This window comes from Papio anubis, chromosome 1 (assembly GCF_008728515.1).
Source record: "Papio anubis isolate 15944 chromosome 1, Panubis1.0, whole genome shotgun sequence".
Lineage (NCBI taxonomy): Eukaryota > Metazoa > Chordata > Mammalia > Primates > Cercopithecidae > Papio > Papio anubis.
This window is the reverse complement of record NC_044976.1, coordinates 120,311,174-120,335,311: the sequence shown is the minus strand read 5'-3', so window position 1 is coordinate 120,335,311 and position 24,138 is coordinate 120,311,174. Positions and strand designations below refer to the sequence as shown.

At 49.0% G+C, this 24,138-nt stretch overlaps 5 protein-coding genes, 1 long non-coding RNA gene and 1 pseudogene across 7 annotated transcripts; 4 read left to right on the top strand and 3 right to left on the bottom strand.

Annotated features, from left to right (window-relative positions):
* Positions 1-4,056: 4,056 nt before the first annotated feature.
* Positions 4,057-5,183, top strand: LOC103875593 (histone H4). Its single transcript, XM_031657436.1, has one exon. The coding sequence runs from the start codon at positions 4,131-4,133 to the stop codon at positions 4,440-4,442; it is 312 nt and encodes a 103-aa protein (XP_031513296.1). The 5' UTR covers positions 4,057-4,130; the 3' UTR covers positions 4,443-5,183.
* A 526-nt stretch (positions 5,184-5,709) lies between these two features.
* Positions 5,710-6,354, top strand: LOC101002839. Its single transcript, XR_004179390.1, has 2 exons — positions 5,710-6,184; positions 6,294-6,354. It is a non-coding gene; the product is annotated as an uncharacterized LOC101002839 (long non-coding RNA).
* A 3,769-nt stretch (positions 6,355-10,123) lies between these two features.
* Positions 10,124-12,612, bottom strand: LOC101002132 (histone H3). Its single transcript, XM_031657356.1, has one exon. The coding sequence runs from the start codon at positions 11,731-11,733 to the stop codon at positions 11,323-11,325; it is 411 nt and encodes a 136-aa protein (XP_031513216.1). The 5' UTR covers positions 11,734-12,612; the 3' UTR covers positions 10,124-11,322.
* A 102-nt stretch (positions 12,613-12,714) lies between these two features.
* On the bottom strand, positions 12,715-13,563 carry LOC101004146 (histone H2A type 2-A). The gene has a single exon (XM_017946696.2). The coding sequence runs from the start codon at positions 13,233-13,235 to the stop codon at positions 12,843-12,845; it is 393 nt and encodes a 130-aa protein (XP_017802185.1). The 5' UTR covers positions 13,236-13,563; the 3' UTR covers positions 12,715-12,842.
* On the top strand, positions 13,476-17,349 carry LOC101006236 (histone H2B type 2-E-like). Its single transcript, XM_031666195.1, has 2 exons — positions 13,476-13,494; positions 13,557-17,349. Exons 1-2 carry the CDS (start codon positions 13,476-13,478, stop codon positions 13,889-13,891), a joined length of 354 nt encoding a protein of 117 aa, XP_031522055.1. The 3' UTR covers positions 13,892-17,349.
* Positions 17,350-18,632: 1,283 nt separating this feature from the next.
* On the bottom strand, positions 18,633-20,708 carry LOC108584270 (annotated as a pseudogene). Its single transcript, XR_001899256.3, has one exon. The product of XR_001899256.3 is annotated as a histone H2B type 2-E-like (transcript).
* On the top strand, positions 20,708-21,549 carry LOC101003762 (histone H2A type 2-A). Its single transcript, XM_017954914.3, has one exon. The coding sequence runs from the start codon at positions 21,029-21,031 to the stop codon at positions 21,419-21,421; it is 393 nt and encodes a 130-aa protein (XP_017810403.1). The 5' UTR covers positions 20,708-21,028; the 3' UTR covers positions 21,422-21,549.
* Positions 21,550-24,138: the final 2,589 nt, after the last annotated feature.

Below are 24,138 nucleotides of genomic sequence, written 5' to 3'. Positions count from 1 at the left end.
TTTTTTTTTTTTTTTTTTTGAGACGGAGTCTCGCTCTGTCGCCCAGGTTGGAGTGCAGTGGCCGGATCTTGGCTCACTGCAAGTTCCGCCACCCGGGTTTACGCCATTCTCCTGCCTCAGCCTCCCGAGTAGCTGGGAATACCTCGCCCGGCTAGTTTTTTTGTATTTTTTTAGTAGAGACGGGGTTTCACCGTGTTAGCCAGGATGGTCTCGATCTCCTGACCTCGTGATCTGCCTGTCTCGGCCTCCCAAAGTACTGGGATTACAGGCTTGAGCCACCGCGCCCGGCCGATTTTCTTTTCTTTAAGACCAATCTGAAAGTGCGGAACTCTGTGCACCTGAAATGATTACATTTTGATATTGACGTGAAAAAATTGGGTTCTACTTTGCCCCAGTTTCTCAACCCAAAGAAGACATTCCAAAAGTTTCCTATGGGGCCTAGGAAGTTTGGCCTTCACAGGATAGTGGCAGGAGTGTTAACTTTGTCCTATTACCAAAAGGTGTCAAAGCTGTTACTAAACTGTCTGTGACAGTATGGGAAACCCTGACAGCACTGGGGAATTCCTCATGGTCCTTCCAGACCATGGTCACAGTGAGAACCCGATTCTGTTGCCCTGGCCCCGTGGGGAAATCCCCAAGATAGCTGCTGATAGTTAAGGAAACAGTGTCCTGCCTAGGCTGGGTGAGAGAGATTGGGTCAGACAGGCTGCACTTCCTCAGTGAGTGTGCCTATGCCCGTTCGCACTGCCTATCATTTCCTCACCCAACGTGAGAGCAGGGGGCTGAGCTGAGCTGAGTGGAGAATTCATGGGACCTTTCGATGGTCAAGACCCAAAACTTCTATTGTATAGCATCCCTGGAACAGAGAACAGGAGGCAGTCAAGGCCCCAGCTTCAACCTTTTGACAGTAAACCAGAAAAGACCAAGTAGTGAGGCCTCCACTGTCTCACACAAGCCAAGACCAGGTCTTAGACTATCCAGTGTTCCTTTCTCTCTTTCACGGTGCTGAATTTGGGGAATGAGCACTCCATTGTCATAGGAGGGGCAGATGGGGGTGGAAGAGTGAGAAGGGTGAAGTTAGGACATAGACATTCCCACTAAGCCAGAGACCCCTGAACTGCCATAGCCATGACATGCACAGGTTGTCCTCAAATCCCAGGGCCATGGACAGGTCTTGGGTGTCTTTCGAATTTTAAGTTGGTTGGCATCTGTCTAGTTCAAAACCTGATTTAGGTTCAGTTCAACCAGGGAGTATGATTCTTTGGGGAGAGGGCCTTGACCTAGAAATCTACATGCTCAGCGGTCTGCCCAGCTGCTAATGGCTCTGACACACTGGAAAGGCACTCACCCTCTGAGGGTTTCAGACTGTATCTTTGAAAATAAAATTCAGCGGATGAGGTACCGGGTGCAAAGGTATTGTCCTCAACAGCTCTAGTTGCTACTTCTAACTCACAGGGTACGTATCACAAAGGACCCCACCATCCATTGTCGGTCTGAGCAGGGAATGGGATTTTGGCAGACCATGAACCCTGTATTAGTTTCTAGAGGGACTATAACAAAACAGCACACACTTGGGTGTTTAAACCGAGATTGTACCACTGCACTGCAGCCTGGGTGACAGAGTAAGACTCTGAATCAAAAAAAAAAAAAAAAAAAAGTGTATACATAGGAGCACTCTGAGATGAGTAACTCAAAGGGGTGGTTAGAATTTGGGATCTACCTAACAGCAGGGGAAAAGGAGGAGGAATAAAGGACATATGGAAAACCAAATGACTTTTGAAAAGATAAATGGTCCCTTAGAATAGATGGAAGATTCGAGTCTTGTGACAATGTCTATTTGGGTGTGATGACTACTTCTCATCTCTGAGATTAGATTTGCTTCTAGTCCCGAAGAAGATTTATGACAACTGAGTTAAAAATTTGAGATTTGCGAGGAGGATCTGCTATTAAACTGGTAAGGGATTTTAGCTGTTTATTTCAGCTGAAAATAATTCTTAAGTCGAAACTGGCACATTTGGAGGTAGCATGTCCTGATCCCCTTAAAAAGGGAACTGAATAGACCCCGTATCTCTGATTCTGCCCAGGGTCCTGTGCCCGCTGACACCAGAAATCACCACTTCTCTCAGCCTTGTTTTGTGGTGGTTTTATCAAGCTGCAATGTGGTTATGTCTTTTCTAACAGTGTTTAAAAGCAATCAGATGCAGGAACTTTTCCTTTTATTAACTATTATTGAGCTTATATTGGACACTGAACTAAGTGTCAGTTTACAAAAATGAATAAACAAAAATCACTGCCAGTAAGGAACACACAGCCAAGATGGGGGAGTACTAAGATGTAAAGAGATGTAAAATAATGTGATAGATTCGGCGAGAGTTACTAAAGAGTCAGAAAAGGGCAAGCATGTTTCTTCTCTGTCCTGAAGCAGCCAAGGGAGAGGAAGATATCTGATGCCAATGCTGGGGTGTTGGTTTAGGCATGTAGATGCTGTGATGGGTAGTGGAACCGTTCAATGAGCAGACAGGAGAACCAGCTTTATGCGGGGAAGGAGAGAAGTGCTCCCCTCGTCCCCCGTGAGTCACACCCTGGAGATTATAAATGTCAACATTTTGATTTCGGGAGATTTTGAGTTTTGAGCTTAAAATGACTGAAGAACCACGAGGTGGATCTACGTGTTTCGAGTCTAGAAGTCTGAATACAGATTTACGATTTATGAGCACATAGGAGGTGGATCCAAGGGAGAGATTAAACAGGGCACAGAAGAGTTTTTAAAAATAATATTTTTCGGGGGAAAAAACCCCAACAAAACACGATTCTTTCAGCAGAAACCAGAACATTTTCTCACAGACTCTCCTACAGAGAGCCCTGATAAAGTAATAAACATGCTAACAGTAAGAACCCCAACCAATTTCACAGGGCAGTTTGTGGTAATTACTCTCAGTATGGAGCAGATAGTCCTCTTGCAAAACCCGATTCAGCAAACTTTGCTAGCTCCATGTGGGGCCTCCAGAGGACACAGTTGGGCACTAAATCCTGGCTGAAAACAAAGGCCGATTTAGAGGATCCGTAGAAACGGATGCACAGAATATCCCTCAGTTTTCTCTGTGTAGCAGGCCCTCCATATACGCGGGTTCCCCAAGATCGAAATATCAAACAAACGAATTAAAAAAAAAATACAACGTAAGCTAGTACAAATAAAAACAGTATAACAATTACTTACATAGCATTTACATTGGATTAGGTGTTACAAAGTAATTTAGAGACCATTTAAAGTACACGGGAGGATGTGCATAGTTATGTGCAAATACTACGCCATTTTCTATGAGAGACTTGAGCAACCAGGATTTTGGTATCGGCGGGAGCCCTGGACCAATCCCCCTCAGTTCTACCGAGGGAGAACTGTTTTGTTTCTTCCAGCACTGCTTTGACCGACAGTGTGTTGGGATTCGCTGACCTCCATGAGAAAGCTTGGCAGCATGCTGAGATCAATTTTCCCAGGGCCAGAATTCTCCTGCGTGAGCTAAAATAGAGTGGCTCGGTCCAACGAAACAGAGCCTAGAGTCAGGAATTATGGCGAACCTGCTCCCTCCCGTCTTCCCTTGGCGCACAGATCCCTGGCGCCGCCGCTCTTGAGGTCGCCTCTCGCGTGCTGGCCTCATCGTCGGAACGGCGCTTCCTGAGGCTTTATATAAGGACGGCTCTGAATCCGCTGGTCGGGATTAAATCCTGCGCTGGCGCGCTCCTGCCCGCCTCTGGCCTCCATTTGCTCTACCTGAGGCTCCCTCCAGAAGAACTTTCCCTTAGCCTCAGTGCAGTGCCTTTCGGGCGTCCTCAGACCAGACACAGGCCAAAGCCACCGCAGAATCCGGAAGCCCTGGGTTGGGATGTGAATTCTCCCGGGGACTATGGCGTAGCGGGGCGCGCGGGGGGAAGAGGGTGGGAGGGACCTGAGCAGAGTGGAGGAGGAGGGAGAGGAAAACAGAAAAGAAATGACGAAATGTCGAGAGGGCGGGGACAATTGAGAAAGCTTCCCGCCGGCGCGCTTTCGGTTTTCAATCTGGTCCGATACTGTTGTATATCAGGGGAAGACCGTGCTTGCCCTGACAGAAGCTGTCTTTCAGGCTGTAGCAGTCATGTCTGGCAGGGGAAAGGGTGGAAAAGGCTTAGGCAAAGGGGGCGCTAAGCGCCACCGCAAGGTCCTGAGAGACAACATTCAGGGCATCACCAAGCCTGCCATTCGGCGTCTAGCTCGGCGTGGCGGCGTTAAGCGGATCTCTGGCCTCATTTACGAGGAGACCCGCGGTGTGCTGAAGGTGTTCCTGGAGAACGTGATTCGGGACGCAGTCACCTACACCGAGCACGCCAAGCGCAAGACCGTCACAGCCATGGATGTGGTGTACGCGCTCAAGCGCCAGGGGCGCACACTGTACGGCTTCGGAGGCTAGGCCGCCGCTCCAGCTTTGCACGTTTCGATCCCAAAGGCCCTTTTTAGGGCCGACCACTCGCTCATCTGAGGAGCTGGACACTTGACTGCATAAAGTGCAACAGTAACGATGTTGGAAGGTAACTTTGGCAGTGGGGCGACGGTCGGATCTGAAGTTAACGGAAAGCTACTGTGGCCCATGGCGCTCACAGCCGTAAAGACTTAAGTCGTTGACCGAAAGCGGCTTTTTCACTTACTTGGGCTTTTTTTTTTTTTTTTTTTTTTTTTGCCTTTATCGATATGAAAGGTTGAATGTGTTCTAGGTTTGAGCACTACTTTCTCGGCTTGCTCTTCTGGAGCAGTATATAGGCACACCTAGAGGGGCACGTCTTTGCGATCACCAGATCTGGTTCTGAGAAATAGGCACTGGCAATTTACACGTGCCTTGCTATGTAATCTCCCTATATTTGCTCAGGCAAAGTGGGAGAAGCAGCCTTAGATCTTCATTCTATAGATGCCGGCTTTCCCACCTGATCGGCTTAGATTTCGCGATTGACTGTTCTGGGCTTCATTTTACCCTCTACATAACAAGCGGGTGGACTAGATCCCTTAGTAAGGGTCCATGTTATGTGGTATCTTCAGCCACGCACTCAGCTCAATCTTAGTACAGTTAAAAAAATGAATTTCTAGCAACCTATCTGCCCAGTGCCTGAAAAGTATCATTTCTTGTGTTCAGTAAAAAGGCTCCTAATTTAATCAAGGACCTATGAGATAACTGTCTTTCAGTTGTGGCATTGCAAGGATACAAATGCAGAGACATTTTAATGTGATCCTTCTATAAGAGTGAACCAACGATATGATCTGAAAGCAACTTCACAACTAATTCAGGTATGTGACTTCTACTTCTTAGGGCCTATTGTAGCTTAGAATGAGAGACCTGCAGAAACGTGCCCACCATCAATACAGAAAGCACAATTTAATTTTGACAAGGCAAAAGCCAATTCTATATCAGCATGGCATATGTTAAAGCAAGCTATTCTTTACACTACCACCTCTAAATTGCCCTCATTTGGATTAAAATGTGGGTTCACATTTCTAATCCTTACAGTTTTGCAGCCATTGCATATCCCATAAGTTTTTTTTTTTGTTTGTTTGTTTGTTTGTTTGTTTAAACATTCTAGGCTTATGATTTTACTGTGTATGTATTTGGAAGAAGAAATTCTGTCAGCTCCCAAAGGATAAACCAGCAGTTGCTTTATTGGTTTTCAGATGTGGCTGCTCTACATCAGCATCAAACACTTGAGACTGAACTAAGCTTAAAACACAGTACTTAGCAATCAGGTTGCCGGCAAAGCACTGGTGCGAGACTTGCCTTCCAGGAGCTTACCAATGGGGCTGCCAGCAAAGTGGTAGATGCAAGATTTGCCCTCCAGGAGCTTACCATCAGAACGGAGAAGACAATAAATGGATAATATATAGACGACATAAATCCATACCTGTACACATTTAAGAATAAACAGTCCAACAATAAGAGGCAGTACATATTCAATATGCTGAGAAATGCAGACAATAACTACTATAGGAATCCTAATGCTACAGGAGTCACTGGCTGCTGGGAAACCCAGGAAAACTTGGCTATGGACGTTGGGGCTTGTGTCGGACTCTGAATAAAGGGCAGAATGATTGGCATCCTACTGAGATACAGAGTAAAAGGGGTGAGGGCAGGGAGGAAGTGGCAAGAATAACATTTGTGAAGATGTCCAGGTAAGAAATAGAGGTTGTAATGCTCAAGATGTTTCCTTTTCCCTTTTAAATCTGACCTGTGATTTTCAGCATTGCTATTTCAAGTATCACTGATTTTTTAATTTTAAAGGAAATGCTGATGAATCTATCTGATCCTCACCAAGATCCACTAAAGAAGGACATACCAAAAATTTGAAGATAAAGAAAGAAAGGGAGTGGGGGAGAAAACACGTCCATTGTCTGAATCAGTTGTTCTCAAAATGTAGCCTCTCATCTAGCAGCACTGATCACCTGGGATAAAGTCCTGGGCCCCACCCCAGACCTATTGAATGAGAAACTGAGGGGTGAGACATAGTAATCTGTGCTTTAAAAAAGCCCTCCCGGTGATTCTGATACACATTAAAGGTTGAAAGCCACTGACTTAGGTAACAGCATTTCTTTCTTTCTCTCTCTCTTTCTCTTTCTTTCTTTCTTTCTTCTTTTTTTTCTTTCTCTTTCTTTCTCTCTTTTTCTTTTCTTTCTTTTTCTTTCCTTCCTTCTTCCTTCCTTTCCTTTCTTTCTTTCCCTTCCTTCCTTCCTTCTTCTTTCTTTTTATGAGATGGAGTCTTGATCTGTCATGCAGGCTGGAATGCAGTGGCACGATCTTGGCTGACCACAACCTCTACCTCCAGGGTTCAAGTGATTCTCCTGCCTCAGCCTCCCGAGTAGCTGGGACCACAGGTGCCCACCACCACGCCGGGCTAATTTTTGTATTTTTAGTAGAGACGGAGGTTTTGCCAAGTTGGCCAGGCTGGTCTCGAACTCCTGACTTTAGGTGACCCGCCCTCCTCGGCCTCCCAAAATGCTGGGATTACAGGAGTGAGCCACCGCTCCTGTCCTCTTTTTCTTTTTTTTAAACAGTTTTTGTTTTAATGCAAAAATATTTAAAACCTGAATATATGTTGCCCAGATGTTCACCCAAATGTTAAAATTTGCTTTAGTTTGAAGTCCAGCTAATTTGTGTATTTTTAGTAGAGACCAGGTTTCACCGTGTTGGCCAGGCTGGTCTTGAACTCCTGACCTCAGGGGTTGCACCCATCTCAGCCTCCCAAAGTGCTGGGATTACAGGTGTGAGCCACCATGCCCGGCCAATTACTGAGAATTCCTGCCTTTTTCACAGGATTATTTTAAGGATCAAATGAAAAGTTATACGTGAAAGAAGAATGACGCCATGAAGTGATACCGAAACCAAAGTTGATATATGTATTGCCTTTCCCACTCAATGTAGTTCGTTTTTTGTTTTGTTTTTCTGAGAGACGATTTAACTCTACTTATGGTGACCAGGCATTGCTTGGGTACTGCTACTACGGAAATAAACAAAGACAAATCCTCACCCTGAGAAATGTTGCCAGCCTAATGCTGAGAGGTTAAGGAAGGGAAGGGGTATTAAGATAGGAGAGGGCAGAGGCAAGGAGGAGGGCCCAAAGAGATGAGGGCAAAGAAGAGCAAGGGAGCCGGGCACTGTGGCTCATGCCTGTAATCCCAGCACTTTGGGAGGCCAAGGCAGGCAGATGACGAGGTCAAGAGATTGAGACCATCCTGGCCAACATGGTGAAACCCCGTCTCTACTAAAAATATAAAAATTAGCTGGGCGTGGTGACACGCACCTGTAGTCCCAGCTACTCCAGAGGCCGAGGCAGGAGAATCGCATGAACCCGGGAGACGGTGGTTGGAGTGAGCCGAGATCGTGCCTCTGCACTCCAGCCAGGGCGACAGAGCGGGACTCCGTCTCAAAAAAAAAAAGAAAGGAAAAGATATCTCTCGTACAAAATGGAAGCTCAGTGTGGCAGGGCAGAAAGACTATCCTGACTATGTAATCTACTAGACCAGAGCTGGCGAGAGCTTCAGTTAAGGCATGGTCATGGCTGGACGGAGAAAAGGTGATACAATGGAAAGTCAGAAGGTAGATTTAGTAACATTTGGAACTCATGAGATTTGCACAGAGGGCAAGAGGAAGGGACACCTGACTCAGAACAGATGGGGGTAATGAAGGTGTCTTCCAGGAAGATGGGGAATGTGGAAAGAAACAAATCGGTTTGGAAAGCAAGATGATGCATGTGGTTTTGGAAATAAGCTGGGTTTGAAGTGCCTAGTATCCATCCAGAAGGACCTATCTACCAGGCAGTTAGAAACATTGGTGTAGCCAGGCACAGTGGCCCACGTCTATAATCCCAGCACTTTGGGAGTCCAAGGTGGGAGGATGGCTTGAGCCCAGGATTTCGAGACCAGCCTGGGCAATGCAGTGAAACCCTGACTCTACAAAAAATAAAAAAAATTAGCCGGGCCTGGTGGTGTGTGCCTGTAGTCCCAGTTACTCAGATGGCTGAGGTGGGAGGACCCCTGAACCCAGGAGTCCAAGGTTGCAGTGATCTTTGATTGTGCTACTGCACTCCAGCCTAGACGAGTGAGACCCTGTTTCTCTCTCTCTCTCTCTCTCTCTCTCTCTCTCACACACACACACACACACACACACAAAATGTGTAGCGCTCAGGATAGAGTCTCAGCAGAAGATACCAATTTGGGAGCGCTTAGCTAAGGGACAGAAATATGGAAAGCAGGGAGTCAATCTCACTTGAGTTGCACGGAGAAAAGAAGATGGCCAAGGCCAGCACGGGGGAAACCAGGAATATTGACGGGGAAGAGAAAGACATGAGAAGACTGAGATGCGGACCCAGAGAAGGATAAGGGTGACCAGGAGAGTGGACAAGTCCTCTTCTAAGGAAGAAAAAGCAGTGTAAACATGGCCATGTCTCTTACCATGTAGTTCCCCTCCAAACACACACACACACACACCTGTCCCCCACTAGCCTGCCTAAGGCAGAATTAAATGTGAACAAAGCACGTTTTTCACTTCATAAAAGCCACAGATTCAGAGTGGGCTTACTGGCAACCAAGGTAGCCACGTAGAAGCTAGTTATTAGAGGAAGAGGTGGGTTTGAGACAGGGTCTCACTATCTTGTCACCCACACTGGAGTGCAGTGGCACAATCTCAGCTCACAGCAGTCTCTGCCTCCCGGGCATAAGTGATTCTCCCACCTCAGCCACCCTAGTAGCTGGGACCACAGGCAAATGGCACCACTCCCGGCTAGGTATTTCTTTTTTCTTTTTCTTTTTTCTGTTGTTGTTGTAGAGACAAGGTCTTGCTATGTTTCCCAAGCTGGTCTGGAACTTTGACTTCAAGCAATCCGCCCACCTCCGCCTCCCAAAGTGCTGGGATTAACAGCTGTGAGCCACAGTGCCCAGCCAGAGGAAGAGTATTTCTTTACCGTATCCTTAATTATCCTTTAACTGTCACCTGAGGGGAGACAATGATTTAAGTACAGGGAATGATTAAATGTTAAAACTTAGCATTTTAGAATGTTATCTTGTATTGATGAATTCAGCTTATGCTGGTCTCGCAAACAAATACGAAGACTGACAGATTCCTGTGAGTGCAGGCCTTCACAGTGCCAGGACCACAAGATGTAATGAATTCTACTCCTGACTGGATATTAAAAAAATGCCAAGAAATTTTCCTTTGAGATTCAGCCGGGGAGACCTCCTGGAGTTTAGAGGTGCCCAGACTGGTGAGTGAAAGGAGTGTGATCTGGGGTGCGGGGTGGGGGGGGGCAGTCAGAGGACCTAGATGTCTGACACCAACATCCGCGGGTTCCAGTCTCTGCTCAGTCACTACTGGACCTGAGAAGCTGGGTGCAGAGATGGTGGGTGACCCACCCACCTCTGAAGGTCACTAGTTTTTGAAGTCAGAATACCGCCCATGCACTGTGGGCCTAAGCAGGTTATGAGGGTCTCCGCAGAGACCCGGAGGCATACTCGAGAAATTGCTGTGACCCTGGAGCAGAAACATGTGGCAGTCCCCAGCAGGGCTCACCTACACTGCTCTCCTCACTTAACACGCCTCAGGAAAGGCAAAATGGCAGCTTTACAAAACGAAGTTTTATTCCATTTTCCCTTCTCCCCTCTTAATTCTCACAGATCTCTGCGGTGAATGCTTTTAACCTGTCAAAGAAAACCAAAGCCCTGGCTTCTTTGAGGTGCAACTAAATGACCGAGAAGGTGTTACCTAAGACCTCTACGGCCATTTGTATCTGGCCCTGTGTAGAGTGGGCTCTGCAAGACCCTGCCTCACTTTCCCACTAGGAGGCCTTGGACTTCCCAGCTCCCAGAGACTATAGAGATCGCCTCTGAGGCCTCCTGTCACGATTTCCTAAGGTGAGGAACTTCATTTGCCCAACGGGGGCCCACGTTTGATCTACTGTCTTCCCAAGGATCTGAACTCGGGGACCAGCGTCTGCCCACGTGTCCGACGAAAACAATGTAAAGGAACTACTGAGTCTGGACAGAAAATCCAAGACACACCATGCAGCTTCTAAGAGGACCGAGTGCCCTCATTGGAATAGAGTGAGTCTCCTTCTGTGGACATGGACAGGGAACAGCTCGATTAAGCCCAGATTCACAAAATTCCGCCCACACCCCGTGCCCCCGGGAATTTTGGCTTAGGGGCAGGATGTGGGGGTTACCACTGTGCTGGTGGAGGTGGCGTGGGCCCGACCGGCAGCCCCAGCGCAGTTCTCCCCACGTTTGCCCGCAGAACCCCGGCGAGGCCGAGGTGGTCATTTCCCTCCCTAGCCGGAGGGCCGCGCCGGGTGAGGCCGGTTTGGGCGCGAAGCACGGGCGTGTGGCCCTCCACTTCCGCAAAGGCCAGGCGCTCTCAGGACCGCGAGCCCTGAGCGTCCGCCTGGTGACCCCTGGCCTCGGGACCGACGCCCCGTCCCTCCTGCCCCGCCTCCCCCCGCCACGCAGGGCCCCGGTCACGCGCAGGAAGAGCCGGACCGTCAAAGCCCCCAAGCCGGCGCCAAGGAAAGCGGCCGCAGCCCGGCCAGTCCGGATAGGCCAAGTGGCCGAAGTCGGCAGAGCTCAAGATGGCACCGCAGCAGGGGACCTGACTGGTCAACCGACCCCGTGTTTTGTTGGGAGCCTAACCGGAAGTGCCTTCCCCGCTCTAATGCCAGAGGGGGAGCACGGAGGGCAAGCGGTACAGCTTCTTCCAAGTGCTGATGTGGGTGGCTCTGAAAAGAGCCTTTTGGATACGATGGAACCTCCGACCGAACGCGCACTTCTTAAGCCCGCTCACCACGGATGCGGCGGGCCAGCTGGATGTCCTTGGGCATGATGGTCACGCGCTTGGCGTGGATGGCGCACAGGTTCGTGTCTTCGAACAGCCCCACCAGGTAGGCCTCGCTGGCCTCCTGCAGCGCCATCACGGCAGAACTCTGGAAGCGCAGGTCCGTCTTAAAGTCCTGCGCGATCTCGCGTACCAGCCGCTGGAAGGGCAGCTTGCGGATCAGCAGCTCCGTGGACTTCTGGTAGCGCCGGATCTCCCGCAGGGCCACGGTGCCGGGCCGGTAGCGGTGCGGCTTCTTCACCCCGCCTGTGGCCGGCGCGCTCTTGCGGGCCGCCTTGGTGGCCAGCTGCTTCCTCGGGGCCTTGCCGCCGGTCGACTTGCGGGCAGTCTGCTTAGTACGGGCCATAGCGAACCAAAACACAAGCTTACCAGCGCAGCGGCGGGGAGAGAAACGAGCTGCTGGCCCCGCGGCAGCCGTCTTTATAAGCACAGTCTTTTCCCGATTGGGCGGAACAAGAATTGAAAATCCCGCGCTGGCTGTCCATTGGCTGTGACGTCACCCGCCCTAAGGTCACCGGTTGGCTTGGGCAGAGTCCTCCCTAATCCCGCCCACCCGCCTCACTTTCTACTTTCCAGTTGGCCAAGTTTTGCAAGCTTGTTTTTCCCCCTTTCCTTCAGGGTGAAAGTCGTTTTCCGTTGCAGTTTTGTTAGATTGTTCCCTGTCCGCCCTTCGCTTCCTTTCTTGTTGCGCCCAGCGGCTCCGGCATGGAACCTCATTCTTCCATTTGCCCCCAGCCTCCAGTTGCTACTTGGCGGATCGTTTTTCGCCTGTCGGGTACCTTTTGGGTGGGAGAGGTGCCCGCCCCCAGATTCCGCCTCCGAGACCCTTACTCTCCGCCGCCAAGGCGCTTTGGGAAACAAAACAGAAACTAAGACTTAAGTCAGCTCCGTGAAGCCAAGACCCAGCTCCGCCACACTGGCGAGCGCTACCCGCTCAGGGTCCTCCCCATCGGGGGTGGGGGCAAGGAGCACGTCCCGCTAGTGCTAGGCTAGGTCTGAGTGCCCGGCCATGGCCTGCGGAAACCACTGGGGAAGCGCGCGCTCCAGGCGCAACACTTTAAGCGCCTTGGGTACTGCCCGCGGCGCTGGTGTTTGTGACTGTGTGGAGTGGACCGTGGCGGCACCCAGGATGTTTGGTGCCTCCACCTGCGCTGGGAAGTCCTAGGAGTGGGGACCCACTCATCGATGACCCAAGGCAGTTACGTGCTCCAGATGCAAGACGGCACACGCGCGCGCGCGCGCACACACACACACACACACACACACACCCGTTCCGTCCCGTCCCGTCCGCTGCAGGTTCGCCGTTTACTACTGAGAAACGCTGGACTGAGAGGAGCCGGCATTAGCAACTCTTTTATTTGAAAACGTGGGTGGCTCTGAAAAGAGCCTTTTGAGTTCACAGGTGCCCCTTCGAGACGCGGGCCGGGATGGGCCCACTTGGGCCGGACGTCAGCCTCACTTGCCCTTTGCCTTGTGGTGACTCTCCGTCTTCTTAGGGAGCAGTACGGCCTGGATGTTAGGCAGGACGCCGCCCTGGGCGATGGTGACTTTGCCCAGCAGCTTGTTCAGTTCCTCGTCGTTGCGGATGGCCAGCTGGAGGTGACGAGGGATGATCCGCGTCTTCTTGTTGTCCCGAGCCGCGTTGCCCGCCAGCTCCAGGATCTCGGCGGTCAGGTACTCGAGGACCGCCGCCATGTAGACTGGCGCGCCAGCCCCCACCCGCTCCGCGTAGTTGCCTTTGCGCAGCAAGCGGTGCACTCGCCCTACCGGGAACTGGAGGCCAGCGCGGGACGAGCGCGACTTGGCCTTGGCGCGGGCCTTGCCTCCTTGCTTGCCACGACCAGACATGACAGCGATAGTAGTCACCGAGTGAAACTCCTGCCTGGCGACCGGAAAAGTCACCGAAAACGCCGCCGCTTCACCCTTTTATAGACAGAACGGCGATTGTCCACGGAGCACTTTGATTGGCTCAAGCAAATTTTGTCCCGATAGCCAATAGGATAGCTCAGCCAGAATCCACTCATTTACATAATCTCGTCTCCCTCGCATTGGGCGCCGCGAAAAACTCGCGAACCACAACGCAGCGTCATGCGCACGGCCTCTGTAAGTGCACAGTCGTTTCCGGTAGACCCCGAGACCAAGGTTCTGCCTGCGTTCTCGGCGGGTGAGAGTCGGGCTTGGGTCTGGCCGTGCCTGAACCTGCAAAGTCCGCGCCGGCTCCCAAGAAGGGCGCCAAGAAAGCCGTCACCAAAGCCCAGAAGAAAGACGGCAAGAAGCGCAAGCGCAGCCGCAAGGAGAGCTACTCCATCTGCATGTACGAGGTGCTGAAGCAGGTCCACCCCGACACCGGCATCTCGTCCGAGGCCATGGGCATCATGAACTCCTTCGCCAACGACATCTTCGAGCGCATCGCGGGAGAGGCGTCCCGCCTGGCGCACTACAACAAGCGCTCCACCATCACGTCCCGCGAGAGCCACACGGCCCTGCGCCTGCTGAGGGAATAAATAGTTCAACTTTTATATATGGTATCGAGAAATATCTTGAGGTTTTTATATCGTTGGTTCACAAACACGTGCCTACACCATTCATGTGAAAATTTATTAAGCAGGTAGATGGAAGTTTGATTTTGATAACCAGGAATTCACACCGTTAACACCATCTGTGCTTCCTACTTGAGATACTCTAAAATCTACCCAATACCATTAAATAGTGACTTTTTCCCTAAGAATTATCACTTGGAAAAGCTTGTCCAGTTTAATGATTAGTTCCATACAATGGCAACAATATATATATGATTTCTGAAGCCAGAGTTTGGGATGCCTGAAGAACAGAAGGACCACCAATTTGCAAGAGAAGTTGATTAGGTTCTCTGCTTTGGGAACACTGGATTTGGAATCACACAGCCTCATTAACCTTAAAAGATTATACTGATGGCTTTGGGGAATCATAAATCCTAGGCTGGCCACAATAGAAGCAAGGAAAGCAATTAGGAGGCTGTTGCAGTTTTGTGGTCTGGAGCAGTGATTAAGTCTTAAAGTCTTTCCAGACCAGCAGCATCTGCATTAGTTGAAGGTATTAAAAATGAAAATTCCCAGGTTCCATTATTTGTGTTAACAAGCTTTCTGGGTGATGCTGATGCATGCTAAAGTGTGAAAAACACCAGATAAATAACATGTTGGAGTGCAGTGGTGGTAATGGAAACAGAAATGTTGGATTTTATCTTTGATGTAGAATAGATGTGGCTGAGGAACAGGATTTAGGTAACAGTGAAACCCCTAGATTTTTGGCTTGAGCAACTGTGTAGATCGTGGTACTATTAGGATAGAACACTGGGAGAAGATACTCGTTGGGACACTGAAGGGAGATCCAGAGTTCCGCTTGAAATTTGAGAAGCTCTTTGCTATTCAAGTGGATATGTGCAGCTGACAGTTGGAGAGATGGATCTAGAGTTCAGTAAAGACAACACAAGCCTGTCTTTAAGATCTACCTGTGAACTGTGAACACAGCAATGGGAATGATGGATATCACAAAGTATTTTTCTAGACTTTATTACTCATGTGTTTGTCATGAGGTATAACTGAGTAGTTCATAGTCCTATAATGTATGTTACTGACTAGGTAGTATTTGTTTTTATAATTCTGTTTCTGTTACAGTGCTGCCACATGTGTTTCCCAGAAACGCATTTTGCCCACAGTTCTTAGGGTTGGCCTGATTTGTTTGTTGTCTCAACCTGCTTCTTACTGTGATTAGTTTAGGAATCTAGATCAAACTAATTGGCATTTAACATTTCAGGAAGTGAACTGAGTTAACAACTGACTAACTCAGCAGGGGAGTGTAGCATGCTATTATCTTTTGGGAAAGCAGCTTATTTGCTTTCAAGAGGCAGCAGCAGGATGGACTGTCTTTAGGTATGAAGGCAAGAATGATTATAGACAAAATGCAGAGGAGGGCACAGTGTGGGAGAATCAGAGAACTGAGCCACTCATGGAATTCAGCCAACCTTGGATCCCTGCTGTACCTTTGGACTTCCAGTTAAGCCAATTTGTCTGACATACTTGTTTATACCAGTTTGAATCTTGAAATATTTCAGGAATAATAAATAATTTCCTAGATACAAGGAAAGATCTTTCGTGAAAGGTCTCAAAGAAGTCAAATGGGGTCTATTAGGACAGAGTTGCTCCTATTACATATTTGGAACAAATGTCCAAATGTTGAAAATCAATACTTGACTAAGGCTAAAGACTAGTATTACCATCACAGGAAGAATGTCCAGGGTTTTTTTTTTTTTTTTAGATGTGAAATGTTATTTAAAATTTTTTAATTAAATCAAAAAATTTTAGTAGTTGTATTAATTTCCTGGGGCTGTCAAAGTACCATAAATTGTATGGCGTAAAACAACAGAAACTTATTCTTTCATGGTTTTAGAGGCCAGAAGTTTGAAATCAAAGTGTTGGTAGGGCCATGCTCTCTCCAAACCCACTAGGGGAAGACTCTTGTCTTTCAGTGTCTGGTAGCCCCATTTGTTTTTTGGTTTGTGGCAGCATAACTGTAATCTCTACCTCAGTCTTTTCCTGTATGTCTCCATGTTTTCTTTCTTTCTTTTTTTAGATGGAGTTTCTCTCTTGTTGCCCAGGCTGGAGTGCAATGGCATGATCTTGGCTCACTGCAACCTCTGCCCCCCGGGGTTCAAGCAATTTCCCTGCCTCAGCCTCCTGAGTAGCTGGGATTACATGCGTGCATCAGCACGCCCAGCTAATTTGGTATTTTTGGTAGAGATGGAGTTTCATCATGTTGGTCAGGCTGGCCTCGAACTCCTGACCTCAGGTGATCCACCTGCCTTGGCCTCCCAAAGTGCTGAGATTACAGACGTGAGCCACCGCACCCAGCCATCTCCATGTCTTCTTATAAGGGTATCAGTCATACTGGATTAGGGCCCACCCTAACGACCTCATTTTAACTTGGTTACATCTGCAAAGACCCTATTTCCAAAGAAGGCAAAATTCTAAGGAACTAGGGGTTAGACTTCAACATATCTTTCGGGGGGACACAACTCAACCCATAACATTAGTCAATGGCTGTGGCAGGCTAAATGTGGCTCCCAAATATGTCCATATCCTAATCCCTAGAGCCTGAGTATTACCTTACATAGCCAAGGAGATTTTGTAGATGTAATTTGAGAGATTACGCTGGATTATCCAGGTAGGCCCCAAATGTAATCACCACGGTCCGTATAGGAGAGGCAAGAAAGTCAAGTGTAGAAGCAGAGAGAGATTTGAAGATTAACAGGCTGCTTGCTTTGAAGACAGAAGGGACCATAAACCAGAAATAAACCTCTAGAAGCTAGAAAAGGCATGGAAATAGACCCTCCCCCTTAAGGCCTCTGGAGGGAGTGCAGCCTTGATTTCTACTGAGTAAAATTGATTTTGTACTTCAGACCCCCAAAACTGTAAGAGAATAAATGACTGTTGTTTTAAAACCATTGAGTTTGTAGTAATTTGTTGCAGCAGCCACAGGAAACTAATACAACAACTATACAGAGTTTTTTTCAATAATTGGAGAAATCTGAATATGGATTGCATATTAATACTGAATCAGCATTAAATTTGTTAGGTATAATAATGTTATTGTAGCTATTTAGGAGAATATCCTATTTTTAAGAGACATGTCACCGTATTTACGGAGAAGTGCCAACATATTTGCAGTTTATTTTCAGATGGGTCAGGGGCTGTGTGTACCTGAGAAGACAAAGATAAGGCAAATGCAGCGAAATCATAATAATTGGTGAATCCAGGTGAACGGACTATGGTTGCTCTTTGTACTTTTTTTTCCAACTTTTCTATAGGTTTAAAATTTTCAAAATAAAAAAATGGGAAATACTTTAAAAACTGTAATCAAAGACAGTACAGAAACTCATACATTAATGTATTTTATTTTTACAATAAAATTAATTTATGTAAATTGATATTTTACTAATTTCACCCCCAAGTTATATTAAAAGCTTTATTATATACGTTTGATAATAGCATATGTAAACTAGAATTCTGAATGATATCCATTGGTCATAATACATACTGTGTAGTGGTAATGGTGACTTTTGTGATTGCACAAGACCAGAGATGCCCCAAATGACATTGACATAGACATCTCGTTATTCTAAGGCTGAAACTGAAGTTGAATAGAAGGTTTCAGTCAAATACTGAGATGAAAGCTGAGGCAGTCCTGGAGGCAAGGGGGAAGTGTGTGTGTGTGTGTGTGTGTGTGTATACACACAGACGACATGATTTCTAAATATTTACAGAAAGGGTAGATTATCTACAAAAGAATAAGAATCAGACTGATATGAGATCTTACAAACCTAATCCCCTTCTTTCCTAAACTCCAGATTCTCATATTTCTGACTTCCTGTGATATTTATACTTCGATACTTACCAGGATTCTTCAACATTTTGTTCAACAGTATTCTTGGTTTCCTTCCTCCAAGACTACTCCTCCCTCCTATTAGCAAATAGTAGCTCTTTTCAAGTGCTCAGTGTAAAAACCTACAATTAATCCTTGATTTCTCTTTTAGTCAGCCTATACTAAATCAATTTCATTTAAAATATCTCCGCCACTAACCTGCATCTCCACATCTCCATTGCTACCACCAGCCTCTCCAGTCAAATTCTCCAAGAGTACTCTATCTCATTTAAAAGACAAAATCTCTGCAATGGCCTGTGAAGCTCCTTAATGGCCTACATGATCTGGCCTTCAAGCACCTCTCTGATCTCTGCAAAACTTTCCCTTGGTCAGTGTGCTTCAGCCACATTCACCAAGCTTGTTCCTGCCTTGGGGCCTTTGTACTTACCATGTTGTTCTGAGAATATTCTGCCTTAAGATATTCTATAACTATCTTACTGTATACAGCTCTGCTCAAGTATTAACTGATCAAACCTGTCATCCCTATTCCACTCCATGTTCTGCTTAACAGAATTGCACATATGGCCCCCTGAATAATATAAATTTATTTGTTCACTTATTTTTACTTATCCACTAATTAAAGTGTAGACTTTTTCTATTCTGTTTACTGCTGTATTCCCAGCATGTTTTATCCGAATGTGCAGTGGTTTTTCTTCCTTATTGTGGGAAGTCGTGTGCACAAATACACATAATGGAACCTGAATGTCATATTGCTTTCATACCTGTGTGAATTTTGGTAAGAAAGGAAAAGTAGCGATTGACAAGTAATATAATTACATTGAGTCACTCTCATAGTTAGCTGTTTATTGCTTTCCTGCTCTTATTCTCAGTCCCCAGGACCAAATGTTGACCACTCCCTCCCCCACATACAACTGGTTATTTACACGACGCCATGCAGGTGCCTGTTAAAATGAAGTCACATACCTGCCTTACTAACTCAACCTTTCCCTACTGTCTTTCTGACCCCCACCTCCATGCTTTAAATTAACTTTGCAGGCTTAGGCTTTATCTCTGAGTAGAGCCATGTAAGGTATGTGTAAAAGGAAGAAAATGTTTTCTGGGGATGAAGCTTTGAAAAGCTTGCTTTTTTTTTTTTTTCTTTTGGCAATAAAATAAGGTACATTTAGCACAATACCTAATAACTAAAAAATCTGTTTTTATTTGGGTGGGGTACACAGCAAGTGTGTCATCCTGGAAGATACTATTTGGAATTTTATGTAGGTACATAAAGAGAAAAAAGGGAAAAGGGGCTACTAGGACACTGCAGTATGCTTAATGTGTATTTTCTAGTAAGTTTGTATTATGCCTTTATCTTGGTACTTTTATCTTCTGTTCTCACTTGATCTGTTTGAAATGTATTTTCAATCCTAATAAAAATATATAAAGTCCTGATTTAAGAAAGGATTAAATGAAACTTTTCTATATCGCACTGCAATTCTCGGAAAAAAGGGGGGTGTGGGGAGGGGGAATTATCTGGCATAGTGACTGAAAATTGTGAACACGTTCTTACCAAGGAATATGGCAACTGCATAACCAAATGTCAGCGGTTACCAAACTTATGAATCACCTGGTGTTGTGTCATAGATTGCTTGTCTCTCGCCCCCAGTGATTTGGATCAGTGGAAATATGTGGGGTTTAAGGAATATAAAATATATTTATGTATATATTTGTGTGTGTCGCAAAAGCTTCAGGGTATATATATTTGTGTGTGTCTCAAAAGCTTCAGGGTAAAATAAGTTTTAACTGTTTAGGAAACTATTGTTTAAGGTATCCAGTCTCAAAAATGAAGGCCTTAAAACTTAGACCTAATTTTTTCATTACATTTCTTGCGCAGAAAATGGTAAAATACCCAACGATAACAGTGGGGAATTGTCTACATATCAACACTTGACTAAAAAGCTTTACTATCCATGACAGCAGCCTTTCCATTACTCTATTCTAAGAGCATTTAACGTCTTCAAACCCAGGAATAAATACCTATAGATTCACAGTACCTGAAAGGAATACCAAATTGAGACAAAAGGACTATGTAAACGGAAAATTGCTTCAACCATACAATGGAGGTCTACAGGTGCGGAAGGAAAGTTTACATGGTGAGGCGTGGTCGCAAAAGTTTAGGAATATTCTCAGGTTACTATACAATTTAACGAGCTCAATATGCATTTAACATTTTTTCCTTCCACTCTCCTGAGCAGAGTTACACTGACCGCCCCGGTAGCAAACCGACTATAGAAAAGGCAAATTATGTGCACATTACCATGTTATTACCAGGTAGTTCTCGACCAAGCTACAGATTCTGGCTTTATCTTATATTCCTCTCCCATCAGCTGCAGAAAAAGGGAGAGGTGCTGTAAAAAAATCCCTAAGTAGAACTTACAGTAAGAAGTGTGAAAACAGCTTATTTCACTGAAGGGGTTAAGCAGCCCAGAAAAGAGACTTTGGAGTCAAGCAGCCGGGACTCGCTTGGAGCCGGTGTACTTTGTGACAGCCTTGCAAGTGCCCTGGGACAAGGCGTGCTTGGGCCAGCTCGCCGGGCAGCAGCAGGCGCAGGGCCGTGTGGCTCTCGCGGGACGTGATGGTGGAGCGCTTGTTGTAGTGCGCCAGGCGGGACGCCTCTCCCGCGATGCGCTCGAAGATGTCGTTGGCGAAGGAGTTCATGATGCCCATGGCCTCGGACGAGATGCCGGTGTCGGGGTGGACCTGCTTCAGCACCTCGTACATGCAGATGGAGTAGCTCTCCTTGCGGCTGCGCTTGCGCTTCTTGCCGTCTTTCTTCTGGGCTTTGGTGACGGCTTTCTTGGCGCCCTTCTTGGGAGCCGGCGCGGACTTTGCAGGTTCAGGCACGGCCAGACCCAAGCCCGACTCTCACCCGCCGAGAACGCAGGCAGAACCTTGGTCTCGGGGTCTACCGGAAACGACTGTGCACTTACAGAGGCCGTGCGCATGACGCTGCGTTGTGGTTCGCGAGTTTTTCGCGGCGCCCAATGCGAGGGAGACGAGATTATGTAAATGAGTGGATTCTGGCTGAGCTATCCTATTGGCTATCGGGACAAAATTTGCTTGAGCCAATCAAAGTGCTCCGTGGACAATCGCCGTTCTGTCTATAAAAGGGTGAAGCGGCGGCGTTTTCGGTGACTTTTCCGGTCGCCAGGCAGGAGTTTCACTCGGTGACTACTATCGCTGTCATGTCTGGTCGTGGCAAGCAAGGAGGCAAGGCCCGCGCCAAGGCCAAGTCGCGCTCGTCCCGCGCTGGCCTCCAGTTCCCGGTAGGGCGAGTGCACCGCTTGCTGCGCAAAGGCAACTACGCGGAGCGGGTGGGGGCTGGCGCGCCAGTCTACATGGCGGCGGTCCTCGAGTACCTGACCGCCGAGATCCTGGAGCTGGCGGGCAACGCGGCTCGGGACAACAAGAAGACGCGCATCATTCCTCGTCACCTCCAGCTGGCCATCCGCAACGACGAGGAACTGAACAAGCTGCTGGGCAAAGTCACCATCGCCCAGGGCGGCGTCCTGCCTAACATCCAGGCCGTACTGCTCCCTAAGAAGACGGAGAGTCACCACAAGGCAAAGGGCAAGTGAGGCTGACGTCCGGCCCAAGTGGGCCCATCCCGGCCCGCGTCTCGAAGGGGCACCTGTGAACTCAAAAGGCTCTTTTCAGAGCCACCCACGTTTTCAAATAAAAGAGTTGCTAATGCCGGCTCCTCTCAGTCCAGCGTTTCTCAGTAGTAAACGGCGAACCTGCAGCGGACGGGACGGGACGGAACGGGTGTGTGTGTGTGTGTGTGTGTGTGTGCGCGCGCGCGCGCGTGTGCCGTCTTGCATCTGGAGCACGTAACTGCCTTGGGTCATCGATGAGTGGGTCCCCACTCCTAGGACTTCCCAGCGCAGGTGGAGGCACCAAACATCCTGGGTGCCGCCACGGTCCACTCCACACAGTCACAAACACCAGCGCCGCGGGCAGTACCCAAGGCGCTTAAAGTGTTGCGCCTGGAGCGCGCGCTTCCCCAGTGGTTTCCGCAGGCCATGGCCGGGCACTCAGACCTAGCCTAGCACTAGCGGGACGTGCTCCTTGCCCCCACCCCCGATGGGGAGGACCCTGAGCGGGTAGCGCTCGCCAGTGTGGCGGAGCTGGGTCTTGGCTTCACGGAGCTGACTTAAGTCTTAGTTTCTGTTTTGTTTCCCAAAGCGCCTTGGCGGCGGAGAGTAAGGGTCTCGGAGGCGGAATCTGGGGGCGGGCACCTCTCCCACCCAAAAGGTACCCGACAGGCGAAAAACGATCCGCCAAGTAGCAACTGGAGGCTGGGGGCAAATGGAAGAATGAGGTTCCATGCCGGAGCCGCTGGGCGCAACAAGAAAGGAAGCGAAGGGCGGACAGGGAACAATCTAACAAAACTGCAACGGAAAACGACTTTCACCCGGAAGGAAAGGGGGAAAAACAAGCTTGCAAAACTTGGCCAACTGGAAAGTAGAAAGTGAGGCGGGTGGGCGGGATTAGGGAGGACTCTGCCCAAGCCAACCGGTGACCTTAGGGCGGGTGACGTCACAGCCAATGGACAGCCAGCGCGGGATTTTCAATTCTTGTTCCGCCCAATCGGGAAAAGACTGTGCTTATAAAGACGGCTGCCGCGGGGCCAGCAGCTCGTTTCTCTCCCCGCCGCTGCGCTGGTAAGCTTGTGTTTTGGTTCGCTATGGCCCGTACTAAGCAGACTGCCCGCAAGTCGACCGGCGGCAAGGCCCCGAGGAAGCAGCTGGCCACCAAGGCGGCCCGCAAGAGCGCGCCGGCCACAGGCGGGGTGAAGAAGCCGCACCGCTACCGGCCCGGCACCGTGGCCCTGCGGGAGATCCGGCGCTACCAGAAGTCCACGGAGCTGCTGATCCGCAAGCTGCCCTTCCAGCGGCTGGTACGCGAGATCGCGCAGGACTTTAAGACGGACCTGCGCTTCCAGAGTTCTGCCGTGATGGCGCTGCAGGAGGCCAGCGAGGCCTACCTGGTGGGGCTGTTCGAAGACACGAACCTGTGCGCCATCCACGCCAAGCGCGTGACCATCATGCCCAAGGACATCCAGCTGGCCCGCCGCATCCGTGGTGAGCGGGCTTAAGAAGTGCGCGTTCGGTCGGAGGTTCCATCGTATCCAAAAGGCTCTTTTCAGAGCCACCCACATCAGCACTTGGAAGAAGCTGTACCGCTTGCCCTCCGTGCTCCCCCTCTGGCATTAGAGCGGGGAAGGCACTTCCGGTTAGGCTCCCAACAAAACACGGGGTCGGTTGACCAGTCAGGTCCCCTGCTGCGGTGCCATCTTGAGCTCTGCCGACTTCGGCCACTTGGCCTATCCGGACTGGCCGGGCTGCGGCCGCTTTCCTTGGCGCCGGCTTGGGGGCTTTGACGGTCCGGCTCTTCCTGCGCGTGACCGGGGCCCTGCGTGGCGGGGGGAGGCGGGGCAGGAGGGACGGGGCGTCGGTCCCGAGGCCAGGGGTCACCAGGCGGACGCTCAGGGCTCGCGGTCCTGAGAGCGCCTGGCCTTTGCGGAAGTGGAGGGCCACACGCCCGTGCTTCGCGCCCAAACCGGCCTCACCCGGCGCGGCCCTCCGGCTAGGGAGGGAAATGACCACCTCGGCCTCGCCGGGGTTCTGCGGGCAAACGTGGGGAGAACTGCGCTGGGGCTGCCGGTCGGGCCCACGCCACCTCCACCAGCACAGTGGTAACCCCCACATCCTGCCCCTAAGCCAAAATTCCCGGGGGCACGGGGTGTGGGCGGAATTTTGTGAATCTGGGCTTAATCGAGCTGTTCCCTGTCCATGTCCACAGAAGGAGACTCACTCTATTCCAATGAGGGCACTCGGTCCTCTTAGAAGCTGCATGGTGTGTCTTGGATTTTCTGTCCAGACTCAGTAGTTCCTTTACATTGTTTTCGTCGGACACGTGGGCAGACGCTGGTCCCCGAGTTCAGATCCTTGGGAAGACAGTAGATCAAACGTGGGCCCCCGTTGGGCAAATGAAGTTCCTCACCTTAGGAAATCGTGACAGGAGGCCTCAGAGGCGATCTCTATAGTCTCTGGGAGCTGGGAAGTCCAAGGCCTCCTAGTGGGAAAGTGAGGCAGGGTCTTGCAGAGCCCACTCTACACAGGGCCAGATACAAATGGCCGTAGAGGTCTTAGGTAACACCTTCTCGGTCATTTAGTTGCACCTCAAAGAAGCCAGGGCTTTGGTTTTCTTTGACAGGTTAAAAGCATTCACCGCAGAGATCTGTGAGAATTAAGAGGGGAGAAGGGAAAATGGAATAAAACTTCGTTTTGTA